The following is a 27,261-nucleotide window of genomic DNA, read 5'->3' on the forward strand; positions in this document are numbered from 1 at the left end:
AAAATCTGATATATGGAATTGACATTTGTCTTTGGCATTGTACTGCTTAAAAATATTGAGCGTTTTATGTTCTCTTGAACTGCACAATGACAAACTTTTTTAAAAGATTAAACATTAGCTGCAATGTGTGAGGACTTCCTTTATGAATAACAGGACTTAATATTCACTGAAATAAACACTCTGTGTACTCAAAAAAAACAAAGTATGAATATCTATGAAAATTAATGAATATACAGCCTATGTATTATTAACAAGTCTCAACTTGTTAGCAATGAATCCTATTCTGCTCACTAACTTCCATTTTTTTTATTTTCAAAGGTACTTACATTTTAATTGTATTCCAACTTCTGAACCCATCCATTACCAATGAAGATTTGCAACCTTTCTAGTCCAAACAATTTTGTACTGGCAGGATAAGCAAAGCATACAGAAATTTGGGTAACATGATGTCGTTTGAATCAAAGACGATATTCACTAGGATAGTCCACGTTCCCCTGCCAACTTACCATAAAACACACCAAAAAAAATCTAGTGTTACTCTATACACTCACCCTTTCTACTCATCGTCCCTTCTCCTGTGCAAGACTCTCAGCTATTCCTGTAACACTGACATTCCTTTCTGTTTATACTAATCGAATTTTATTGTGCAAATATTCATGGCACTATTCAAAATTTCCATTTCGGTTTGTTCTTTGCCATTTCTACAGAACAGGCCTGTGCCTTCACTTGCCACACTGTCTTACCACAGTTTTATGAATACTTAGAGAAGGAAAAGGACAATAATTGATTCATGCAAGGATAATTTTCAAATTTAGCACTGACATCTCTGTAGGGTTCTTTACAATAAGTATGATCTTGCAAAATGTTGATATTGCTCCTGAATTTTTAATTTTTAGTCAATTATATTACATAAGACATACATATATTATATATGACAAAACTCAGAAACAGAGAGGAATGTCAAGTTTCTCCAATATGCAAAGGCAACGGCATTACCTAGTCACTAGCCAAGGTGGAAAAGAGGACTACCAGTCCAGGTCACTAGAATTCTGTGGCAAGTAACAGCAGCACTACTCACCCAAGTATTGGTTAAATTACCAATCGGTGCAAGAATATTTTATGATGACAACTGCTGGACTACAAATAGGAAAACCTTCCATCATAAATCACAGCCATTTGAGTGCCAGTCAAATAGTAGTTACGTTTCAGTCATTGTTTAATGTCTTCATAGCAGAGCCTGAGTGGCAGAGCTCATTGCAAAGGAAGCTCAACTATGCTGTACTATAGCATAATGTACTAGGTAGCAGATTCCAATAGATTTGCACTGTTAAAATAGCAATTTACTCTAAGCTATCCCAGTCAGTTAAGTCCTTCAAAGGAAGTCATTTGCAACCATATTTCCATGGTGCTACAAGAACACAATTTGCCCTTTGCGTTACTTTCTACATTTCTTCTTGTGCTGAACAATCTATCTACAGAACACATTTTCACTGGAGACATCTGCTAATAAAAAAGTTGAAAGAAATATAGAAAAGAAGTAATTCAAGCTAGCCTGATATACTAAATGTAATTAAATCCACAGCATATTGTACTTCAAATGGTTTTAAGTGAATAAAACATCAATCTAAGACACAGAGAACAAATATTAAAAAATAGAAATTGACACCAATTTATGCTACCGAACTGGACTTAATCAGGATGTAGTTTGAGTTTGGAAATGAAGATTTAGACCTTAGTCTTCCCCACAACAGTATGGGACACATCTGTAGGAGTTATAAAGTCCTTCTGAGGATGTTCTACTTGATGGAACAGGGCTTGAGAGAAAAATCTGCAAAAATATTTTGGGTTCTCACCCCTGGATCTTGTTAGTGCCAGGGACCAACAACAACTACAAGAAGAAAAAAAAACACCAAACAAAGAAAACCCACACCACTAATGCAGTCCTAAAAACAAACTGATGAAATGATAAAGTAATTCAAACAGCTTTTCCATGCAGTTTCCCTGTAGATAATTCATTCTAGTTGACGGCTTCCCAAAAGTAGCACAGTGACACTCCAGTAGAGACTTATTCTTCCAAACCCAGAGCTCTGTGTGCCCAGCACTCATGCTACTTCCCCCAACTCTTTGCAATACGAAGATTTAGAACCTCCTGTGAACATTAGCACTAAACTCGAACTGTTCTGCTATTTGAGAAAAGGACCCATAATGACGGGGGGTGGGTGGGGGAAGACAAAAATAAATAGTAGAAAACAGTTACGGTGCTTTCCATTTGCTTTCTTGGCAATTTGTATTAATCTTTAAATCTTTTCCTTGCACGCTGGAGACCTAAAATTCTCTTTTATAGTACTATTTCAGCTGTAATTCAAAGGTTACATTCCCAGAGCTCAGCACCTGTAGCTTTGCAAAAAAAGTGCATTTTGTGGGACTCAGCAAAATGATGAGATCGTGAAAAGCATTACTGAAAGGAGTCTTTGGTCTTCTGTACTTGATGTGTTGATTCTGCTGAAGTGCCAAACAGTGTGCCAATATTTTCTCACTTCTTGAGGAAATCAGCCTGCCTCTAGCAATAGACTAGATAATGAAGTCATCAAAGTTTTTAGCAACCCGGAACTATTCTAGAGCAGCTGTTAGGGAAAACCATTTCTTTGATCTTATCCACACAAGGACAATGAGTAAAAGTAGCCATGTCAAATTAACCTTTAAAATATTTCTATATTGACTAGCTGCTCTATTTGTCACTTGGACTTTTTGACCCAGTTACAATTTTAGGAAAAATAAATTCAAAGAGTGTCCAGGCAAAGAAACAGAGAGAAAAAGAACATCCCACCAGAAAATCTAATCTCAAAGTATTTGAGCGTATGTTTTATACTCTGAATTATCAGCAAAACTAAAACCCGTTCTTTTGTTAAAGTAGCGACATAGGTGGAGCTGGCAAAGATGGCAAATCTTTTCCTAAATCCCCAAAACTTCTATGTGTAGTTTCACTTGACATGAACTGATCTTCTCCATGCTTTCTCATGCTTGGAAGATGCCTTTTTTGAAGTTTCAGAAAAGATGCATCAATCACTTTTCATCAGAAGGGCTGTTGCTTTACTGAAATAATTCTACCACTTCTTTCCTCAAAACTTAAATACTTCCTTGCATTCTGATTGACTATTGATGTCTGATTTGCACAAGTTAATTTTGAAATAACCACATAATGTGCCATTCCCTTCACTGTGATTGCCTGAAACCTATCATTAGCCAATCATGGAGCAAGGATCTGCATAATCACTCCAGGGTATTTTTCGGTAACTGCTCTGTGAATATGTAATTTCCCTTCGCTATGCAAATTTCACAAACATTCCTAAGGGTCTGATTGGACCTGTTGCTCCGAATTTTAAAGTTGTTATCCATGTTGCCATCCAAACATCTTTATTCCTCAGAAATGTGAAAGTTCAAGAACAAGAAAAAATGGAAAAATAAATAGGAAAGAAAAAAAAAAAAAGAAAAAACAACTGCACGACATTATAAGAGGGCTTCCATAAAGAAGGCTTCCATGCTAAAATATTAGAAGATCTATGGACAAGATCAGGCTCTCAGTTATAAAGGATAACAACCATGATGCTTACACAATAGACTCTAGTGCACATGAAAGAAGAGAATATAACTTACCCTCTCCTAATGCTGACTCTCCTAATACCAACAAAAATCAAACAAACAAAAATCACTGTCTGTTACCAAAAAAGAGTCCTTATCATGCAAATGGAGCATGTTTAATGAATAAGGAAATGCCATTTAAAAATCTCTGTTCATACAGAAACATACTTTTAAAACATCTGAGGTATCCTTCAAGTCCAAAATGTATATAGACTTTGCTAATGACTTTAAGAGAAAAAGTATTATATCTTTTTTTGCTCTTCCCTTACTCTCTGCAACTTAACTTCCTAAATGGCCCAAAGCAACTGTCAAATTCTGTTGACTTGGTATATGTTTTTAGTTGAATATAAAAAAGACTGCGCCATACCAATTTATTTGTTATTTCTGTCTAATAGAAATAATATCTCTAATGCTGCTCAGTCAGTTGCTGTCAGTTATTGTCACAAACATGGATATATACTGGAAGTTAAAAGCGATGTTATTTTGGTATTGGGTGGCTATATGAATTTGTCAAAAATCTCAAAATGATCTTGAGTGCAAATAATTTATTGAAGCATAAATAACATATTTATATAGCATGTTTAGTTTGGCATTATCCTAAACATACATTTAAACTATTAGACAGGTTGTTTGAGATAATGATGGAAGAAATAGATGGGAAACACTGAATATTAATCACCAGTGCCAATGTCCTCAGAGAACAAGCTGATAAGACATATGGATTAACAACTCCGTACCTCCTGGGAGTTTTACAACCAGTTCCTAGTATATACAGTCACAAAACTAACATTAACAGTTGAAAATGTGTGAAAGGGAGCATTTCCACATGAAGTCACAGGTATTTGGAAGACTCTATGTAGGGAAGTGGCATGGCAACCTAGAGTACTGCAGCAACTGTTTCCAAACACATGGTAACTGTAATTTGACAGGGAGGACTTCCAAACTAGAAGAGTGATATAAATAATACTACTTTTAAGATAAAACTAACGAAAAGTACATTCCCAGTTTTATGAGATATTCTGCTTTCAGAACTATGAACAAGCATAATCTAGTATTCACCAGAGCCACGAACATTGACAAGTGTGCAAGAGCTTTTGATCTAAATGTCACAACACACGGGTACTTCCATCCTAGCAGCAAAAAACATGTCTGATTACACTCATGGTGAGGACTAGGTCCAGGTGAAATACCAACAAGAACCCTCAGCCATGTCTAAGTTGAGGATAAAAGGGCTGAGCTTAAATTCAGAGTTTACTGATTATGAATGTAGAGCTAGAAATTACAGCTCAACCTAAATATATGTTGTCTTGGGATAAGAGATGGGCCCAGCAGCATATTATACTAGATCAGTATGTAGACAGGTTTATTATTCCAAAACAACACTTCCCAGATGTCTTCACTTAAAAGAAGATTTAGCAGGTTTGAAAGGAAGACATTATTAGCATTTAATAACCACCCCATACCCTACCATCCATTGAAGCTGAAGGCATAATGTTCTGACCTATATGTGGAGTAGAACAATCAAAAGAAATCCTACAACATTCAAAAGTTATTTGTGTTGATTTCACAGATGAGTATCTATTCTCCACCTGAAACATTACTAAAGCTCATGACTATAGGGAAGTGGAAATGCTCATTTATTTCCTAAGGAATACAATTTTGGACTCTATTTTCACTGTAATGGAGAAAAATCATTATGTTCTGATTTTCTCTATGAAACAAAGGTTGTGTTCTTCAGCCAGCTCTCACATGGTTCTGCCTGTCTGGGGGATTGTCCAGAACAACATTGTTCATTATGGAAAAGTGATGAGTCTGAAAATGAAGTTAAATTGGCGGTCATGTCATCTAAGCACCTACCTTTTCAACCTGCTGACATAATCAACTACTTATACACGTTAAAAATGAAAAAAAAAGCTTTGAGGGGTTTTTTTTTTTGGTTTTGTTTGTTTGTCTGTTAAACAGGAAATCTATTTAGCAGTTTCACTATACACCAGTTGCAGTTATACTTTGTCATGTCTTAAGTTTCTTTAACATACTGGTTCCCAAAAAAAGGAACTATTTACCATGCTAGTTATTTATGCTTAAAACACCACCTTCTGCAGAACTTCTGCAAGATACAACACAGCCTTTACACAGATGGGCACAATGACTGTCATTTTGCTTGTACCACCTGTCTTGGTATAAACATCTTCTATCTCAAAATAAAATCATTTCAGACAAAAAGACTGTCTTCTACTTCTGCAGATAGAACCTACACAGACTAGAAATGGAAAAAAGCCCAAACAAAACAAATCAAAAAAAGCCCACAAAGCAACAACAACAAAACACAAACAAACAAACAAAAAACCCAAACCAACCAACCAAACAAAAACTAACAAAAAAACCCACCAGGCATGCCACGTTTTCCAGTTGCTCCCTGCAACCAGTAAGAATGATTTTAAATGAACACATAGGCATCTAGAGCATTTTTTTTGCCCCAGGGTACCATCTAGTTGCTGCATCACAGGGACACAGGTTTCCTGTAGGTCCTGTGCCATATCTGGTAGCTCTGCGATGATATCTCAGCTAACCAAGAGCACCTCTGAAATGGCAGAAGATAATTAAGTTAGTAGCATAATTGCTCCAGGGTTCTAATTGTAGCAAATTTCAGCAAAGCAACAACCACACTAACTTCCAAGTATAAAGAAACATGCTTTTGGTGACTTTGTGTCTTAAGCTTCATCTAGTTCACTAGAGAAAATGTGATTTTAGTTTAGAAACAGAAAAAAATGTTTCACATCTCTCAAACCAGTTTTCACTAGATATCCTAAACATACCGTATTACATAAGGAATAATCTCTCAGCAATAATTTTTTGCTTTACTACTTAGGAAAAAAAGGATTTGTTTGTTTGATTAGACTCCACTTGGCATACAGAGCCAGAGGCTGAGTAGTATCTCAATGAAAATAGTTTCAGATATTAAAGAGCGATGCTTGTACAGATGAAAAACGTTTAGACAAGACAAAATCTGTTTAGAAAAATGATGCTTATTAATACTTTCCAGAAGGAAGAAGTGAGAAAATTTCACCTAGCCAGAGATATTTCTGGGAAAAATCTTACTACTTGCTGTTGCTGCTACACAAAAGGAGATAAAATAAGGCAGCACTGGTATATGAATCACACTGTAGTGCACACACTGCGCATATAGCAAAAAAAAATTTAGGCTGGTCAGTTGCTTTTACATGGCCTTTTCTGATACTTATGAAAAATTATATTCTATGGCACTTACAAACAAAAGTGAAGCTCTTTGTAATGCATGCTCTAGCTACATGGTACATGACAACTTAGCCAGTGGTGATACCTTTATTTCTATATCTAAGTGCATGAAAGAGTTTTTCTTTAAATCACTGCAGGTGGGCAAGTTCCTGATTTACAAGGTAGAACATATGACAGCACACAATGCAAGAATAGACATGACATTTAGGACAAATGCAAATAAAACTAAATAGAATGTGGAAAATTCTTTAGTAAATAGTTGAAGTCAATTTCCTTCCTTTTAAAGCTGGAGGAACATGGCAGAGGAGGTGCTATAAAGATGACCTCCTGTTCTGGGAATGACAACACATAGAATTACATTAGATGTCCTTCCCATTATATTATCTGTGGTTATCTGCACTGTTTCATAACGTCGTCTGGTCCACAAGGTTAACAGCAGTCTATCTAATTCATCTCATTGCATCCTCCAGCCAGATGAAATCTGAACTTGAGCTCACAGTATGTAAAAATACTTCTATGTTTTCAATGTATATGGAAAAGCATACATAGTCTGGAAAACAAGTACTCTCTAAGACTTGAACGTTAAACATAAACTATGAATTTTGTCAGTAACACTAGCAGCATTCTAGCACTTGATAAGCTAATGGAAACATCAAGCCATCTTGTATTTTTATCTACTCTACCAGATGTGCTTAGTTATAAAAGGTGTAATTTCATATTTTCTGTATTTTTGTGTTGCTATGATTATGTAAATCATATTTAGACATAACGAAAATTCTGCAACTGAGTGTCAAAACAGCCTTACTAGATTTTAAAACTATTTTATTCTGAAGAACATTTAAGTAACAACAGTATTGAGGATTTTTTTCCTTCAAAAAATGAGTCTAATATTCTTTGCCAAGATGGTAAAAACATGACATGAAGTCAATGTTGTAAATTTATAGTAAATTAAAGTGCTTTCCTTCTTTTAGCTACACTACATTGCCTTCAGTGTTATTGCTTAAATAACAATGAGTGTTTTTCCCTTCTCTAGCTCAGCTCTGTCGCTTCTTGTGATGAAATCTGTCAAACTATTAAGCAGGAATGCGTTTTTCCTTTTGCTGCCACTGATATCAGGAAAACCATTTGCTGGTTTAGCTAGAACATCACAAATGACCTTTCAGGTATCTGATGAAAATATATTCATATTTTAATTTTTTTATTTTCAGTTCTAATTCAAAATTATACCTAGAGGTTAAATACTAAGGTATTAATAAGATGCACTATGCTGTAATTCTCTCTGCACATATGCCATCTAAAAATCATTGTCTTGGAGTGTTGGTTTTTTGTTTGGTTGGGTTTTGTGTGTGTTGGGTTTTTTTGTTTTGTTGTTGCTGTTGTTTTTTTTAAAAAAGGTAAGCATTTTCCCCCCCCACATCAGTGCTACAAAGATTCTAATGCTTCTTATGCAAAGATCAGTCCTATCTCAACACAGCAAGTCTATCAGAATATGATTTTCAGACCTTTCAAGTTTATATGAAAAGATAAATAAAAGAAGACTCCTCTCTCCTCTGTTGTGGCAAAGAGTTCTGCGAGGTGCAGTCGCAAGTCCAATAGGCTGCAGAAAGCTCATACCTTTGCAGGACTGAATCTGTAATGTGGAGGAAAAGAAAAATACAAAAGGCTTGGCTGTGCAGTAGATCCTTCCCTCTAAGAAGCTGTTTTAGGACCTTCACTTTAACTGCAATTACTATCTATATTGCTGTACCACCCCAATGTCTTTAATCAAGGCTGTGGGTCTCTTGGGAGTGAGTCTGTAAGTAAAGACAGTCTCTGTCCTGAATAACATATGCTATAATTTCAGACACATCACTGACAAGACAGGGAGGGGGGACCAGTATGATAGCATGAGAGTGAGAAGAACGAAACTGTGATCAGATAGCATAGTAACACAGATATATGTTCATTATGATGGTTTAAAACTGTTCAAATGTTCAACCGTTCCTTTTTAAAAACCTTCTTATAAATAAGCCTCCCTAACTCCAATAGGCTGTCCAATTTAGACATCTCCTTGGTAGTCAATGTCTTTCAGAACTCCAGAACATCTTGAGAAGAGAGATGGGGGAGGACAGAGTAAATGTCATAATTCTGAGATAATACTTCAACCTGAAGCACTCCATGTAATAACATGCAGATGTAAGTCTAAAATGGACAGAGGTATCCACGGTTGAGTAGAACTTATGCAGATGAATAGGCAAATAAGAGACAAGAGCAGATACAGAATAAGCATATCTAATTAGAAAAAACCTCAATAATTAAGATGAAGAGCTTGAACAAGAATGAGAACAGGAAAGCAGTTTCATGATTAAAATAGAGGAAGACATGCATCATTTGAAGGATGGCGCATTAATATTTGAAAGTGGAGATGAAAGGGTTACAACACAAATCAGAAGAGAATAAGGAACAGGACAGGAACATTTCTATAGAAAAAGAAATAAAGGTCAGGAGTTAGAATCTTTAGAGTCAGAAACCATACAGATGAATAGTTTCAAAGAACACATAGTAAACAGGCAAGTAGGTACAGTGAAAGTTTGGGAGGAAAACAAACGAGGTTTCCAAGAAGCATGTAAGTTCCCACTGGGCAGTTCAATTGGAAAGATGATTTAGGCTCAAGTTAGCATAAAGGAGCATAAAAGGACAAAAGTCCAATGTATCTTTAAGGAAGTTATGAACTATGTCATATTTTCATACTTAGCTTGTGCCTGAAATGCACCAGTGTTATCTTTACTTCAGCATTCCCAGGATGCAACACATTTGGTGCAGGACTCCAGGTTACTTATTGCAAAAGAGCACTTTTCAAACTGCCTTTCTCCTGATCCCCCTTCATGGATCATTACTGTTGTATCTGAGGAGACAATAAATGCCCTGGACCAGAGGGCCTATAGGGGATGAGATTTAGAGTCTTTATCTTCTGTACCCCCGTTTTGATGTGCGATGTCTTTGTAATAAGGTGAATACTTTTTCATATCATGCAGTGCTGGACCACTGTGGACACTATCATATGCAAATAATAAAATTCCAAACATCTGCTGAATATAGTAACTTTGGCTTTCAACAGGAACTTTGTAACTGTTAGGCCAATCAGTATATTTATTTCACTGCAACACTGTGCGTTTATAATGTTAATTTAGATCTGTGTCTGTGTGGGTGGTGCATATTTATATTTAACAAATATTTGTGACCTAAGCTTAGGAAACAAGCTGAGATTTAGCAGCTTTCACTGTGGAAAAATAATCCACTTGCTTAAACAAATACAAGACAAGCCCTTCAGCCTCGCTTTCAAAGCAGTATGTCACACCCAGCAACATGAAACCATCTAACAAATAGTTTCATTTGGTTGACTAAATTTAGTGTATTAATTACTCATTCTAGGCCAGCAGCTAGACTGTGAAAGACTTGATGGTAAATTATGATACAAACAAAAATATTAAAAGATCAATAGTTCCATATTATTATGATTTTAATTAAAAATGTAAAATATTCAGTGTAAAACAAGCCTGAGTAATTCCGAAAATGTAAGTACATGCTGTGCTATAAGTTAGTATACTAACATTCACTTTCTTCTCCTTTTATGCTTTATGCACATGTGTCCAGGGTAGATATGGACTTTTCCATATAAGCTTATTAGGCAAAGCAAAGTTTACAGAGAGACAGTACACTGTTTATTAGAGCTCATATAGCTGGAAAAATTCATTAAACATTGCAGGATGTGGGATTCCAGTATTCTGTAAGCAAGAGCACTGAATTTTATCAAAGGCTACAGCAAATAAATCTAATTATATCAAAAGCACAGTAAATACAACTATAAATTGCTCCATGTGGTTCATTGCACAAGGTAGACTTGACCATCCCTAATTTTTACCATTGCGGTTACAACAAGATCCTCAAGTGTCATCTATGTTGGGTAAAGATATTAAGGTCTCTAGCCTATGACTATTTTAAGAACATATATTAGTATCCAAATGTCAGCTGCCTCATTTACAGTTTGAATTATCAGCCTTTGCACAAACTATTTAAAAGAGGGGGCTAAATTCTCAAAAAGCTATTCTTGAATATGAGTGGGGTTTTTGGCAAACTTATTTGTAAGGATGACTCAATCATTTGTGAAAGTGTATGTATACATAGATTCCCAATTGCTATGCTCTAAATAGTATCATACTAATGGGCTATTTTGCAGTTCCTCCTCATTCATTCAAGGTAGTTGGTGGACAGCAGAACATAGAAGTTAATGGAATACTTTGCTCTGCAGTTGAACTATTTTGTGTTAGGTAACACTTAAATTTCAATAAATTGTCATTGGAAGAAAGATTAAAAAAACATATTTAGATCCACTTATATGGCACATTTGATAAGACTGATTAATTTCTTTATAATAAGAAAACAAAGCATCTTCCAATTTTGATAGTATCATTTTTTTGGTGTTACTCTGCAGAAAGTATAACAATTAAAGAGATCAGGAAAGTATGTCTATTACAATACGAAACAAAAAGGGAAAAAAACAAGTTAATTACACTAGAAGCACTAAGGAAGGCAGGCAGTTTAATCAGGAAAAAACAGTGATGTTTTTCTGAGAAAATATGGCATCATATAATTTTACTTTCTTTTTGCATTAACAAGCAGTTCATTCAACAAAAAAAACCCTCACTCTGGTTTCTCAAGTGATGGATACTCTATCTCATTTCCGAGTATGGACTTCTTAAGGTTTTAAATTGTCTGCTGCTTTGTACCTAACTTTTTTTTTTTTCGAAGGAATGACACTATGCATTTCCTTTTATGATCGCGTAAGGGGATCTCCTTTGCCTTCCATTGCTCTAATGGACTGTATGATTCAAGGCCGTAAAAGGCTTGAACATCAATACAATTTTTAAAAATATTTCTAAGAACATTATATATCAACCCTACTTTTGTAAGAAATCATTTCCCACCGTTTGAAAGATGTTAACTGCTGCATATATTAACTATTTTTTTATATGATTAAATCTGCCATTCTAGTTACAATAAATATTATTTTTCACCCACCACAAGATGACAGTAAAAATGACTGTAAAAATTTCAGTGGAAACACTCAGGTTTGCCTTTACAAGGTAATTGTCAACACAACCATCATAATGCTATACTGCCATAAGTTCTGAAACTGTCAGCATCCATGAGTGAAACAACATTAGCCCATGTCACTAAGTGGTTTTAAACATCTTCTGTTTGAGCAGTCTAATCTGTAGATTTCCCATTTCTCTGTGAGGCTTTTTTCTCTTGGCATATTCTCCTAACTATGCTGATTGTGACTCCTGATCTGCCTTGTTTACTAAAAACGTATCTGTATTACTAATTTTCCTCTCAAAAGAATTGCATGCAAAATAATTTGTAATTCTACTACAAGAATATACAGGAAAATCTTAGTTTAACTTTTTTTTTTATTAGATAGGTTTTAACTTCTCAGAGGTAAACAAAACTCTCTCAGCCTTGGCAGATTATCATTCTCTTACATCTAAAGCCCTCTCTGAACAAGAAATCACCAAGTATTTCTCATGTCTAGTTTTCTTCTTGTTCTGTTTTCCTTCTACATTTTCCCCTTATTTTCTAAACCTGGGCTGTAAATTTTAATGAGATTAGACCACAACTTCTTAAATGAAGAGGCAGAGGGAAAAAAAAGAAGAAGAAAAAAGAAAAAAAAAGCTATTTTCTCCCTAAAGTAGCTGGAAAGCACATCAGCTTAAAGAAATGTTAAACATTTTTCAGAGCTTTTTCACACCATGATGACGAATTAGGAGCTCCTTCAGACTGTTTCTAAAAATAAATAATACATTTATTTCACTCAATTCATTTCTCCCCTTCCATCATACAGTTGAGGGGCTGGGTTTTTTTTAAGTTGCACACCTTAATGGCATGTATTCCACTTCCTAATCAGTACAGAGTTATAGTAATTGTGTGGCAAGTTGATGATAAGAAAAGATCCTTTACTTGGTGTGAATTATACTGGCAGTAATCTTATTTTATGCATTTTAAATCGTAAAAGGAAGAAAATAAATTATTTTTAAATTACATTTCAAAAGTATTACTCCTGAATGTCAGACAGTTTAGAAAATAATTTTGGTGAATAAAGCACCCAGTTATTCCTACAAAGTTGTTTCACCTTAAAAGTTATTCACTTGCCATAAGCAGAACTGCAGCTCCTTGGTACAGCTTTTATGGGTCACCCAGCTCAGCTATCAGAAGGTACATTATTGCACTCAACTGAAAAAGAGAGGTAAAGCTATGACCAAAACTTCTGCAACATGCTAACATGGCTGCTCAGATCTCTTCTCATCATGCATAAAACTGTGGTCTTTACCTTCTGTGAGAACTTATTTTTTATCTCTTCCTAATTGTTCCCTGATGGGTGCACCTTCAAACGCTAATTTACTGATTTCTACAGAAAATGCCTTGTTAATATCTTTTGAATCATGTTTACAGGTAGAATTTTACTTATAAAAAAGCCTAACAGTGACCTCAGCAGCCACACAGCAAATGATTTCCCCGAGATTTGAGGTCACATTCTTGTGCCACATAAATTTTGACAAACAGCAGATCAGTTTGATCAATGTGAGTTATCCTGAATCTTTGAGTCATTCATTCAAGTCCACCCACTGCTCCATGTCTTTTGGAAACAGCCCTACTGTTTCACATCTCTGAAAAGTCACGAAAAACCTTCTAAAGGTGTCCGGTCATCAACTTAAGTGCAAAACTACACTGACTTCCAAAGCAAGGCTCAGGCTTTGCTTAAACATGGATCAGGCATGGTTTTCAGATTAAATACCTTGCTACCTTTTATGGTCCGTTGATAGTTTTCACATTTATTTGCTGACAATCCTCTATTCTTTCCAAGATCTGGACAGAAAACCGAACTCAAAGAGTAGGAAGATGTTTATCAGAGGACCACTTGTGGTTTTTGACTCCTTGCTTCTGCAGACCACACTGTACCCCACAGCACTAGGGTGCTGAGGTGAACATTCAGCTTCACGAAACACCTCACTGAGATTTTTCTCATCAGCCTGCCTGACTTCTTGCAAGTAAAACTCCATGTGATGCCTGTGAAGGGCTCTCATTCTTCCTGCAAGTCAAACACATATAATTTTGAAATGTCATTATAACTCAAACAATTCCTTATTTAAAACAACATTTTTTTACTAAAACTTCAATCATATACTACAATTCCATTTTTTTGAGATTGCTTTGTCCTTTTTTAAAACAGTACAGGTATTTTCAAGAGGTTGTCATAGTTACCAGTGCATATAGGTGGTTGTGGTTTTTTAACTTGGAAATAAAATCACAATAGTCCTCATTTCACGCTATAGGAACAAAGTATAAAATTTTTCATTACAAAATGCATTCATAAAATATGGGATGTGCACACACATGCAAACATTAAGAGAAAGGCACATCCATATGCCAAAAATATGGTATGTTACATACATCGTATTATATAGAATTTAGATAAAGTACTGACATCCACATTTATACCACACATATTAGGGACCACAATTACATTAAAAGATTAAAGCAAATATACACATTTACATATAGCAGTTACTATGACAACATCTAAAACGTTTGCAGCCATATGATCCAGAGAAACACAGAGTGCCCTACAGAAAGAGCTATTCTTTTGACACTTCGTGTATTGAAATCGGGCATCTACAATTATTTCTGCACCCCTAACTGTGAAAGCCTCTCTGAGGCTGTAACACTGAAACAGGAAAGTAAACTTTTAGAATATCATAATTGTTCTAAAGTATTAATATTTTTAACCCAGGAATTATTGTTTCGGTTTTGATTTAGACTTTTATAGAAAAATCACAGGAACTTTACTAAAAACAAAGTTGAAATAAATTATAATAACACCTGTGGATAATTCAATACAAGCCCTGATTGAGGTAGGCATAATGGTGAAAATATGAATTCCAAAATGCTAGTAGGAATGTTAATCAACAGTGCGGAGCAAAAATATCTCATGTCTCTTTCCTATCCTGTTTTTCACCCATGAGAAGTACTCTCAGTTGCACACCACTATGCTCCAGCTTCTTTCCTTTGTTTCCTGAGCACACCTGCTCCAGTAGCACTGCCTGCTTAGCATTGAGAACACACATATGTACCTTTCGGGACTGCAGCTAATTATATTTTCCTCCTGTCTAGCTCGAAAAACAAGAACACAAAGCTCACAATTCAATAAAATGTTTCTTATTAAGGACCATACTTATGCATACCTTAAAACAAGTATTCAAACATCAATCCAGTAGCATCAAAGGCATTTAATTCAGTCATTTCCTAGTCTTGGAGCACTTCATTTCACAACCTCAGTAATGCTCTTTCATTATAGATATGCGTGTGACATTATCTTTTATGCCAAATCCCACATAGTTGCAAATTGTTTTGATTCCACTGATTCCAAGAGAGGTAGATTGATATGCACCAGTCCAGAGCTGACCTTTCATCTTTGGGGTTTAGAAACTGCATTAAGAATTTAAGACTGTAAGACTTTCTACTCCCAGTGGGAGTAACAGCCAAGCATAGCAGGGAAGACACCAAGTTAAAAACATGTTCCCTGGACACAATATAAACAAGGTAGATATCAACAGATTAATAACTTGTTTTTTAACATATGGCACCTGTTAAGGAAGTTCATTTTCCCTAGTTTTCCTGCAGCAGAGACTCAGGCATGGATTCCAGAAATTCTTCTTAAATAAATAAATTAATCACAAGGTACAGCGTAGACCTACATGCCCCCTGAAGAGGGACTTTCAGCAAAAAAAAAAAGTAAAAACTTGGACAATTACACCCTCACAATCCAAGCCCCCACACCCTATGCATCACTCTGGGACAACTGCAAAATTAGAGTCTGGGGTGTCCTCCTTTTTCATTGGATCTCTTCATTTTTGTCAGGCAAGCCATCAATCAAAGCCCTACTATTTTGCACCTACAGGTGGAGAAAAATAAGTTCCTGGAAAACCAAAACACTCTTCGTTTTCATCTTCTTTTAGATACCATTCTGTTCTGTTACTTTTCTCCAGGGTTACAGCTCCCCTATCTAGTAGCTTGAAGACCCTGAGGCCTTTTTTACTTCAAAAGTAAACAGCTCGCAGAAGTTATGCTAAGCAAACTTACTTATGCTAAGAGAATTCTATATAAGCAGTTTCTAAATAAGTTCTATAAGAAGCAGTATACCAAATAATTCAATAAGCGAAGGCAGTCTGCTCTCTAACAGCATCTATTTCCAATGAATCAGACTTTTTTTAAGAGGAAAATATTTGTCGGGGGTGGAGGGGGGTAGGGAACCCTCTATAAAAGGTTAAAAGGTACAGAAATATGTTAAATAGAATATTTCTGTCCTGAACTCATACTAAGAAAGATTTAATCACCAGTGCAGTCATGATACTTTGTTTTCCAGAGGTTTCAGCAGTGAATCACTTCCAAATTGTTCCCAGGAGCACAATGAATTATTTTTCCAGATTTGATTTATTCTCATTGGTAACTGCTATAATTTATGACAGATTCCATTTCGTCTATCCATGCTTACAAAACAAGCACACGTAAGCAGAAAACATCTAACAAGATAGAGCATCGCAGTGGGAAAACAATTTGAAAAAGGCAGTTATTTTATAACAGCTAACTTTGTGAAGGAATAGGCGAAACACTATCACAAGGAAAAAAAAAGAGATATGTAAGTATTATAGTTACTATTCAACTCCTCATTTTTGTCTTACTGTCATATGCTCTAGTGACACAAGCTAGTGGAAATGTTCTTCAAGTTGAAAGCCCAAATTGCTTCACACAAAGCATCAGTAAAAAGAGCTGTGGCCTGTTCTGGCCATCCTCTGGGAGCTTGCAGACCCCAAATATCTCTCTCTCTTGAACCAATAATCGAAGCACATTGCTATATCCTGTGAATGACAGAGATGGTTTGTATTTGACAAGGTGCTCAGTACTTTAATCTCATTGTGCTGCAGTGAATGACATTAATGAAGAACCGCCCACTGTAGGAGATGGTCAGATTCGAGACCATCTGAGGAACCTGAAGGTGCATAAGTCTATCGGACCTATATAATATGCATCTGCTGGTCCTGAAGGAGCTGGCAGTTGAAGTTGCTAAAGCACTATCCATCATATTTGAGAAGCCGTGGCAGTCCAGTGAAGTTCCCACTGACTGGAAAACAAGGAACATAACCCCCATTTTTTAAAAGGGAAAAAAGGAAGACTTGGGGAACTGCAGGCCAGTCAGTCTCACCACCATGCCCGGCAAGATCATGGAGTACATCCTCCTGGAAAATACGCTAAGGTACACGGAAAATAAGGAGATGATGGGTGACAGCCAACTTGACTTCACTAAGGGCAAATCGTGCCTGATAGATATGGTGGACTTCTATGATAGGATTACAGCATTGGTGTATAAGGGAAGAGCAAGTGATGTCATCTACCTGAACTTGTGCAAAGCGTTTCACAGAATCAAAGAATATTAGGGATTGGAAGGGACCTCGAAAGATCATCTAATACAATCCCCCCGCCAGAGCAGGAACACCCAGATGAGGTTACACAGGAAGGCGTCCAGGCAGGTTTTGAATGTCTCCAGAGAAGGAGACTTCACAACTTCCCTGGGCAGCCTGTTCCAGTGTTCTGTCACCCTCACTCTGAAGAAGTTTCTTCTCATATTTAAGTGGAACCTCCTGTGTTCCAATTTGTACCCATTTGCCACTGTCCCTCACAAAATCCTTGTCTCTAAATCAGAGAGGCATGGATTTGACAGATGGACCACTCAAGAAATTGGCTCGATGGTCACACTCATAGAGTTGCGGTCAATGGCTTGATGTCCAAGTGGAGACAAGTGATGAGTGGCGTTCCACAGGGATGAGTTTTGGGGCCAGTGCTGTTCAACACCTTTGTTGGTGACACACACAGTGGGCTTGAATGCACACTCAGCAAGACTGCCAATGACACCAAGCCGTGGGGTATGGTTTGACATGCTTGAGGGAAGGGATGCCATTCAGAGGGACCTTGACAGGCTTGATACGTGGGCCCGCATGAACCTCATGAAGTTCAACAAGGCCAAATGCAAGGTCCTGCACATGGGGTGGGGCAATCCCAAGCACAAATACAGGCTGAGCAGAGAATGGATTGAGAGCAGCCCTCAGAAGAACGACTTCGGAGTGCTGGTTGATAAGAAGCTCAACACAACCAAGCAATGTGTGTTCATAGCCCAGAAAGCCAACCATATGCTGAACATACGGCAGCCTACCCAGTAGGTCAAGGCAGCTTACAAGAAAGATGGAGAGGGACTTTTCGCAAGGGCATGTAGTGACAGGACAAAGGCTAATGGCTTTAAACTGAAACAGGTTAGATTTAGACTAGATAGAAGGAAGAAATTCTTCACCATGAGGGCGATGAGGCACTGGAACAGGTTGCCCAGATAAGTTATGGATGCCCCATCCCTAGAAGTGTTCAAGGCCAGGCTGGATGGGGCTTTAAGCAACCTGGTCTAGTGGAAGGTGTCCCTCCCCATGGCAGGCTCTTCGGAAGTACACGATCCTTCAAGTTACTTCCAACCCAAAACATTCTGTGATTCTATGATTAATAAGTGGCATAAAAAAATAATGTTAACATAATAACCAGTACAGCTGGATAATTACAACAACTGAAAAATTCTACTGTTAAGAAGGCTTTATGATTAATTTTTCTAACATACGTACAAATTATGGTGATTGGCATCCGTGGCAGTGGTAATCTCCAAAAGCAGCATACATGGGAATCAGTGAAATTCTGACTATTGGTTTACAATGGTAAAATATAAGCAAGGCAACGCTAATGGTAGCACAATAAAGACTACAGCAGAATCATTCTTTTAGGACCCATTACTTTTAAGATTTACCTGCTTACATGTAGATGAGGCTCTGCATGTTTTAAAACAGTGAGCATTGCAGAGGAATTCTTACAGGGTTGAGGTTCTCTCCAGCTTTAAAAGAGGAGGTTCCTCATTGAGCTACTGTAGTTCTCCATTACCCAGATAATTCAATTTTTCATTTCTGATACAACTCAAATGAGAAAAGCCAGGGTTTGCTACAGCTGTGATCCTTCAGTTCAAAAAGGTGATTATTGTTCATCTTTGTCTAGGCTGCTATAGTTCTGTTCCTTCAGCTGACCTAATAAAAACTATTTTGCATAGATTTTAATTTGGCTATTAAGGAGACTTCATTGATGCCGAAAGTTTGTAATAATGAGAAAGCTCAGAGAAAAAGTACTTGACAGTAGTGATGCTCAGCTTTGACAGAGTGGTCTAGTGAGGAAACAATATGAGTTAATGCTTCTCAACAAAAGAATTTTGCACAGATTTTCATTTATAAAATAATAGAAGGCAATCAGTTTCTTCTTAAATCTGCATTTTATTAGTTTAACACCCTGAATTACTACAAAAATACTGTAAATATCCAAGCATATGGCAAACTCATATATTGCACTTCACAAACACATTCCTGAATGATGTCTATTAAAATTACAGATTTTCATCACAGTTTGTAAGGTCTTCTACAGGTTGGTATCCCATAGAGTCAATATCACTCTGTGTAATAGTCTGAATTAAAATTTTTAGTATGATGCATTCAATAAATTATATGCAATTGTATATCCCTAATTTTATTTTCCTAAATATTATAATATATGTAAAAAATACCTTGAGGAAGACTTAGTAAAGAGAAATTTCATGGTCTGGTTTAGAAATTATCTTGAAATAAATTAAAATTTATTGTGAAATACATTTAAACCACCAGCTGCACATAAGGGAGGAAATACCAATTCAGAGCAGAAGGCACACACACACTGAGTTCATCAATCAGCACAAGGTGGGACAAGAGATCCTTAATGCAGTAGTTACCAAAGGAAAACTAGAATAATCTTAAATAAAGTCTCCATTTAAAGTATCTTTTTTAAATCAGGCATACAGAGAGGGAGACAGGAAATACAGAAAGCAAGACAAAACTTCAGATGAAATAAGTATAACCATTATCATGCTCCATATGGATAAATTGTCTTCATTCTGCCAACGTATGAATGCATTAAGTCTACCTCAACACCATGTGCGCTATCTTCATATGACTTGCACACATGAAAGTACTCCTTCATATGTGACTGAAATAGAAGGTGTCTGACAGCAATTCATCCCATGCAGCTCACCCTTATTTTGTAATCCATACTGCTTGACAGAGCCATGAACACTATGACACAGGTTGCCATCAACACCCGTCTCTCTCTTCTACACCTGCTAACACAATGCTAATAACAGAGAGCTTAGGCAAATGCCTGTTGCACACCTGTGAACACAGTGCTTTCCCTGGCTAATGGTCAAAGGACAGGAGAGTTATCTCCTTACTACAGAAGGCTCTTTCTGATACACTCCAGGAAATGTCTTCTGCCAGTTCACTTCCAGTTCTAACTTACTAAGGTATTGAACAACCAACTGAATGAGGCCTTGAAAGAAGCACCAAAAGATGAAAGAAAATTGGTAGGGGAACGTAATCTATCTATCAGGTCCCTGGGCTGCAGAGAAAAGGCAAGGAACAAATCCAAGTGTACAAGCTGATCTGTCGATGAAGGAAAAAGCTCCTCATCCAAAACTACAGTTAACACAATGTCCAACATGAAGCTGCTCAAAGCAGCTGGCTACTGCACCAGTGCCAAAGGGGCAGGGGGAGAAGGGCAGCGTCCCCTGCACAGGAACCTTCCCCCAGTGTAGGAAAAGGAATTCTAGTGGATGAAAGACGTTTTTCCACACTTTCTTCCCTGAGCATCAGTTACACTTTTCAGCCATCCAGAAATCAAGAAAAGTTATGTTCAAGTTCAGCATTTCTTTGTGTCCTGTGTCATTATGGAACTATGATTTCAGAAGACAGACAGATGAGAGAAAAAGGACAGTCAGTAAAGGGAAATCATCTGGGATAAAATTCCATGGTTTAATGTTTGAAACATTTTGGAATTGATTTGCCCCTTTCTGCCTTCATTTCTCTCGTAAAATTATTTGGATTTCACTTGGCCAGAGAGAAATAACCTACTCTGTCTTCAGTGGTCTGAGTACTGTTTTTTTCATTGTATCCTGTGGATCAGTGATGGTCCACAGATGAAGTTCCACAAGGAAAGCAGTTACTCCTATGGGTTCACCGTTTTTCAACTTTGAAGCAAAGAAATGGTCTTTGATTTTCAAGAGGATAAAGGCTAGATCAGAAGCTCCACATGGTATGCATGTATAGATGTCAGCTCCAATTCAGATAAGGCGATAGTAATGCTTTTGCCTCTTTCCTCAGCTTCACTGGAAGAAATTAAAATGTTTCTGACAATAACATTCACTTGGCTAATTAATGTGGAAAACAGGCATTTAGGAAAGAGAGAGACTGGCTTTTAAAACCAAATTTTCTGACAGTCTGCGGAAAAGTCATAAAAACTGTCTCCATCTCCACAAGAGAAAAACATTATAAAAACAGCACATTCATTGCATGAGGTTCATATTTGCAAAAACACATAAAAATGGGTAAGATTTTCCTAGCTCCTGTAAATAAGAGATGGTTCTTATTTGTACATACACGCACATTAAATATAGATATTTACTTTGTATACACACAGGGTATCTTACTGAAAATGAAATAATAGTTTAAAACATTTTGCATGTAAAAGAATAGAGAGGAAAAGGATTTTAATACTCAACCATTCATCTTGACACATACATTGCCAGAGCACCTGACAGACTATTATAAGCACTGTACAATCAATTAGTGATGTTGAAGCCTGGTGTTAGAGATCCCGCCACAAGCAGTTCAGCTGTATGGAATATGCCATTCTTTCCTGATGCCTTTTTCTTTTCCTGTAGTTAGAAAGTACCTTGTCAGAGACGTTGATTCTAGCTACAAATAAAACATTAAAATCTAAAGAAGTATTTTTCAAAAGTGCATTTAGATGACAAGATGCACTTTATATTTCCACTTGTTTCATTGTACTTGTTAGAATTTCTTTTCTTTTGGTAGTGTACCAGCTGATCATTGGTAGTGTTGTTAGGGAAAAGACAGACTCACACACCTACTTGTGTCTTTCAAATTCACTAGCATGTATTTAAATTACCATAAGCAAGAATTTTTCCTTGGTGATTTTTTTTTAAACTGTGCTTTTAAGATTTTAATCACATTTTCGGTTCAGCTATACTTTATTACACTGAAAATAAAACAGTACCTCTGAAGCGCCACCATACAGCATCTTTTCAACAAGAAATGATGCAAATGGACTCACAAGGTTGCCAACTGCGTCAGCTTTCTCCTGTCCTTTCCCAAGGAACTTAGAGTGACTTATTAGTAGGAATTTTACAAGGAGTATCTTCAGCAGTGCTATACAGAAAAGTTATCTAGAATATATCAGTATTCTATGTTAGAAACAATTAAGTATTTCTTTTGGGGGGGAGTGGTGGGGGGGAATGAGACTGTGAGATTCATTGTATCCCTTTTATTTGGAAGAACTGATTTGGAGTAAACATTTTAGAAACATCCATTATAATCTTACAACAATACATCTGAACTCAGACTGAGGAATATAATGGCTTGATAGCCTGGAGTGATTTCTCCTAAGCCTTTTTGGTTTTCTTTCTATCTTATGACAAACCTGTGGCTTAACAAAAGGAGTAAATCAAGCACAACACTAATAACAAGACCAAAAAAAATCAAAAAGGGAGAAGTTTCCTTCATTAACCCTCCAAATGTATATGGCGATACAGGAAGTAGAACATATCAGAATAACAGATGAGGCACTGGCCAGCTAGAATCAAGTGCACTGTTATACATACATTCAGCAACACGATGACACTGTGCTATTACAGTCCAATAATCAACCTAAATGAGGAAAAAAACCCCACCCTTAATTGTGCTTGTTGGTATATAGAGAGTTTTTTAAGTCATCTGGCAAAAACAAGCAAGCTTCACTTCATGTCAATCTAAAACAAGAATCCTCGCTACTTTAATTTTGGCAAGAAAGAAGTGTTTCAGATCAGATTACTTATTTGACCTGGAATGTAACATTTCATAATGGAGACCTGTATTAAGAACCGAGGAAATAGAGGAATAAATTCACACTATTGCTAGGAGAAAGACCATCTCCTCTCCCTCTATGAAAAGATATAGGGCAGGTTGCTCTCAATTTCTCCAGTTATGGCTGTTCTGCCTCAAGTGGAAGCGTGGTCTCCAGAGCAACAGAAGAAAAACAGAACATCACTGTGTATCACATTTTACAACTCCCCAATAAGGAGCTATGACAGGATTACACATGTTTATTTTAGGTAGCTTTTTCTCATGCCACAAAAAAATACCTGCCTATTTTTAAGTGGGTCAAAGGATTTGTGTCAGATACTTCCAAAACTGCTTTGCATAGCCTTTCGCCAGTATTTTTCATTGGCTGATAGCTTGTAAGAGAATGACAATAGTTGACTTTTCTTCCAGTTCCCAAGTAAAACGTTTAGAATTGCGAATAATAATGTCCATGCATGTCTATGACTCAACTGTCAATCATTTTTCTATCAGATCACTGATAAATTGCATGCCAAAGTTTTTGTAAGCTCTAATGTAAAAGCAATACACAGATTACTCTTCTAAAGACATTACCATTCAATACTCAAGATGGACTGAAATAAAATCAATGCACTATAGCAAGTATACTTCTGAAGAGCTGACAAAATGAAAATTTATTTATTCACACTGATGGGATGACTCATCTTTTCGTATATATTAAGAATCAAGTGTTTTATAAAATAAACCAACACGTTGTCATAGTTATTGAAAGCTTTGAACACCATCATGAAGCAGAGTACTTCAGAGCTGTTATCTTCCTCAGGGCTCTAGACGCAGATGAGCACGTTCTCATTGTGTTATATGTAACCTTAATATAGTTTTCTATAAAATCCACAGTGAAACAACTGGTTCTGTGTAATTACACAATATAAATAGTACAGTTTAAAGTTATTTGTATATGGAGAAAACGTTTACTTAGTTGCTTGTCTCTGATCCAACTATGTCCAAAGTAAATCCAACATGTTTTCTGCACTGTAAAATAGATTGTTGAGATCCCAATGGTGCTGTATTGCAAACAGTCCAATCAAAGCATTTCGAGTTATCGTAATTCTTCTACAACCTGCTTGCTATTTTCTTCTGCTGAAAGCCACTCAAGTTCAATCATTGCGAATGCTATAAAAACCTCGCTGATTTATTTCCCTGCTGGGAAAGTCAATAAAAAAACTTATTACTTGACATCTAGCACATCATTCAGCCAAGAAACCAAAATCCTGACAACCATTCATTTCAATCCTGAAGGTTTTACTTCAAGAGATGTCTGCTATATAACACTGTGCTTCTGGACTTATTATTTCATTTAAAAATGAAATAAAAAGACATGAAAAACAGAACATATATATTCATAGTGTATATAGATAATAATTCATATATTGAATATGTGTAAATGAATTAATAGCTTTATTTTTAATATATGAAAATACTGCAGGTATCAATTAAATTTAGATTATAACGCTTACATCCTGGCCAGTCATTTTCACATGTAAAGATCCTTCTACCCCTATACAGAAGTTATGAGCATTTGTTTTCATTCTTTGTAATATCTGTCAAGTTCAATCTAAAGTCTGAGTAAAATAAGCACATTCTTGGTTAGAACTCAACTAAAAAATGCTCATGCCACACAAAATCTGGTCTGTCTGCCCATACCCAACGCACAAGAACTCAGCATTTCACATCATAAAACTACTCCTTAATTCCTGAAAGACAGAGATCTGTGCAGAACAAGGCTGTGCAGCCTCTGGAGTTAGGTGAAGACATTGGATTAAGGATTTCGTGCAATCTAAGTGGCTGATATACAATAATTCATTTTTCTACTGTCAGATCTTAATTTTGAATAAACATCTCTGAAATTTATGTTTTAGACCTCAAAAAGAAGGTAAATAAGACTAGTAGCTTTAAATTATTGAGGATCCTGTTTCAACTTAAAAGCAAAAATAGTATTTGATAACTCATTATAAAAGATGTAAAAAGTAACATGCTCATTATGTGGTATATAGAAGAAAAAGCATATGTATGCATTTACACAAAAAACAAACACAGGTCTAGAGCTGCCTCACTGGGACATAGGATACATCAAACTCAAATGCATTGTAGCATTGTTACAGGGAAATAATAAGAATTCAAGGTGCAGATCTGGGAAGGTAGTTAATGTATTTTCAGAGAGAAAGGAGGCTTTGTTTTGGTTTTTTTTTTTCCCCTCTCATGAGTTTCTGGCCAACGTTGGGATTACTTATATCCCAGGTAATCAGTCCATCCATTGTAATATACTTCATATAGTCAATAGCCTCACTTAATCTTCATCTAGCCAGCTGCATTCAACATATTCAAACATAATGGTCTTCCTGAAATTGTATTGATCTTTATTTCTGTGATACCTGGTCTTTCTTCTACTTCTCCAAATCATTCACTTCGGTGTCTTTTAAGGGATTGTCCTCAGTCTTTCCCGTGACTTCCTAAATACAGATCTCTGTCATCAGTCCTACAGAACCTTACAGTCACAAGTCACTCTACAAGCCCTATATGGACAAGCGTAGATCTGGTTCTGCATTTCCCACCTGTCCAAAAGTAAAGATTGAGCCTTTCTCCAGATGAACTACCCATCATTTCAAGATGAGCTCTGCAAAACAATAACTTTCAGTCTTGAATCCTTACGATGTTTCCTGCTTGGTCCTTTGCTTTGGTCATATAATTTAGGGCTTAAAATTAGCCACCAGCTTGAATATTAAGTTCCATCACACTCCTCCCAAACAGGCAATGTCTAAATATTGAAGATTTCCTCTGTAAAACATTCTTTCCTGTCTTACAGCAAAATCTGCTTTTCAAAGGTGCCTATCTGTCACTGTTAAGTAAGTGAAAGGCTGAACTGAAAAATCAGGAGGAAAAAAGTTTGCTTTGAGTCAGTCGCAATTTTGGGGCAAAATTAAGAATTGACGTAAAATTGTTTCAGGTTGTATTAAACACCTCATCCAATTCAAAGCCAAAACATGGTTTTTTTTAATTTTCTTCTGTTTAGGTAACTAAACTTAAGAGGTGGAAAGAAGCTTCCTTTTCCTGATTAAGTGTTCCCTCCTTGTGGCTTCAATAACACTATTTAAAATCACAAAACAGACTGTTTGCTCTTTTTCAGCCAGAAGTATATGCCACATTCCATGCAAATTCACAAACACACTTAGTTTTTGGGCAACTAAACTATTTTTTTAAAAAATTAAGTAGTCAGCCCTTGTCTTGATTAGTGCAGCAATGTTTCCTCCAGCAGCCTTGCTGTTATCTCTTACAATTATAAAGATCAGTTCTTAGTCTGGTTTTTGATCATCAGAGACCCACTTTATACCTTTTTGTCCCTTACGCTAACTGGTTTTTTTTAAACTTTTAAACTCTTCATAAGTTACCATTTCCCATTTAATGCTGGAGGACAAATACCTGTTTCTGATCACCAAGTGACACCTGTTTCCTTCATCTACAGCTTTAAACTAGAAACATGCACCCTTGTCAGACCTAATATGCTCACCTTTCAAATTCCTACCTGAACTCTGTTTTATCACCTAAAATAAGAAATTATTTGATCATAGGCAGGATGCTTGTCTGCTGAGCCACAAATGGATCTTTAAATTTATCTTATAAGGAGGATTCTGCATTATTTTCTAGTGATGTCCTCTTTGTTCCTCAGCCCATAGAACAGCATGTTGTTAAGAGGGTCCTGAAAGTTCCCTGGGCCTGGCTGCAGAGCACTGAGACCCCTTCTTACTCTGGCTGTGGAGAAAGTCAGAACTTGAAGGCCCAAACCAGCTGATTTTTGACAAATGATTTTCATCAAAATGCTCTGATGTACTTAAAAGATCTAAAATGAAGTTTGAATATTTTCTTAATTTTTATATATATATATATATATGTATGTATATAAATACACATAGTTCAGGGCAAATATATATACATAACTCTAAATTTCCATCAGTGCGTCAGCTCCAAAAAAAGTGAAGGACAAGCAAAGAAACTTGAAATAAAATTTACTCTACATTGGCACACCGTCAGAACCAGCCAGAGGTAGTCTTGTTTTTGAAAAGCTAGTTTTGAAATGATGTTTTAGTTTTTCGTTAACTCAGACATAGGAACCTTACTGTGAACTAAAATATAAGAATGTAACTTGGAATGCAGAAGCACTAAAACCACATAAAAATGAAAAAAAAAAAGTTATAAAATTATATGTTTTGAACCGAAAATC

At 36.3% G+C, this 27,261-nt stretch overlaps 1 protein-coding gene across 6 annotated transcripts in view; it reads right to left on the reverse strand.

The window, feature by feature from the left end:
* ZNF385D (zinc finger protein 385D) overlaps positions 1-27,261 on the reverse strand; it is a 428,288-nt gene that overhangs the window by 255,896 nt on the left and 145,131 nt on the right. The window contains exon 1 of one of the 6 annotated variants that reach the window (XM_065630225.1): positions 327-423. The exons of 4 other annotated variants lie outside the window; for them this stretch is intronic. In XM_065630225.1, the coding sequence (XP_065486297.1) occupies positions 327-357 (31 nt within the window). In that variant the 5' untranslated portion in view covers positions 358-423. Of the gene's footprint in view, positions 1-326; positions 424-27,261 lie in introns of those variants that run through there. One more of the 6 variants, XM_065630224.1, reaches the window with a different exon arrangement.

This window comes from Caloenas nicobarica, chromosome 2 (assembly GCF_036013445.1).
Source record: "Caloenas nicobarica isolate bCalNic1 chromosome 2, bCalNic1.hap1, whole genome shotgun sequence".
NCBI lineage: Eukaryota > Metazoa > Chordata > Aves > Columbiformes > Columbidae > Caloenas > Caloenas nicobarica.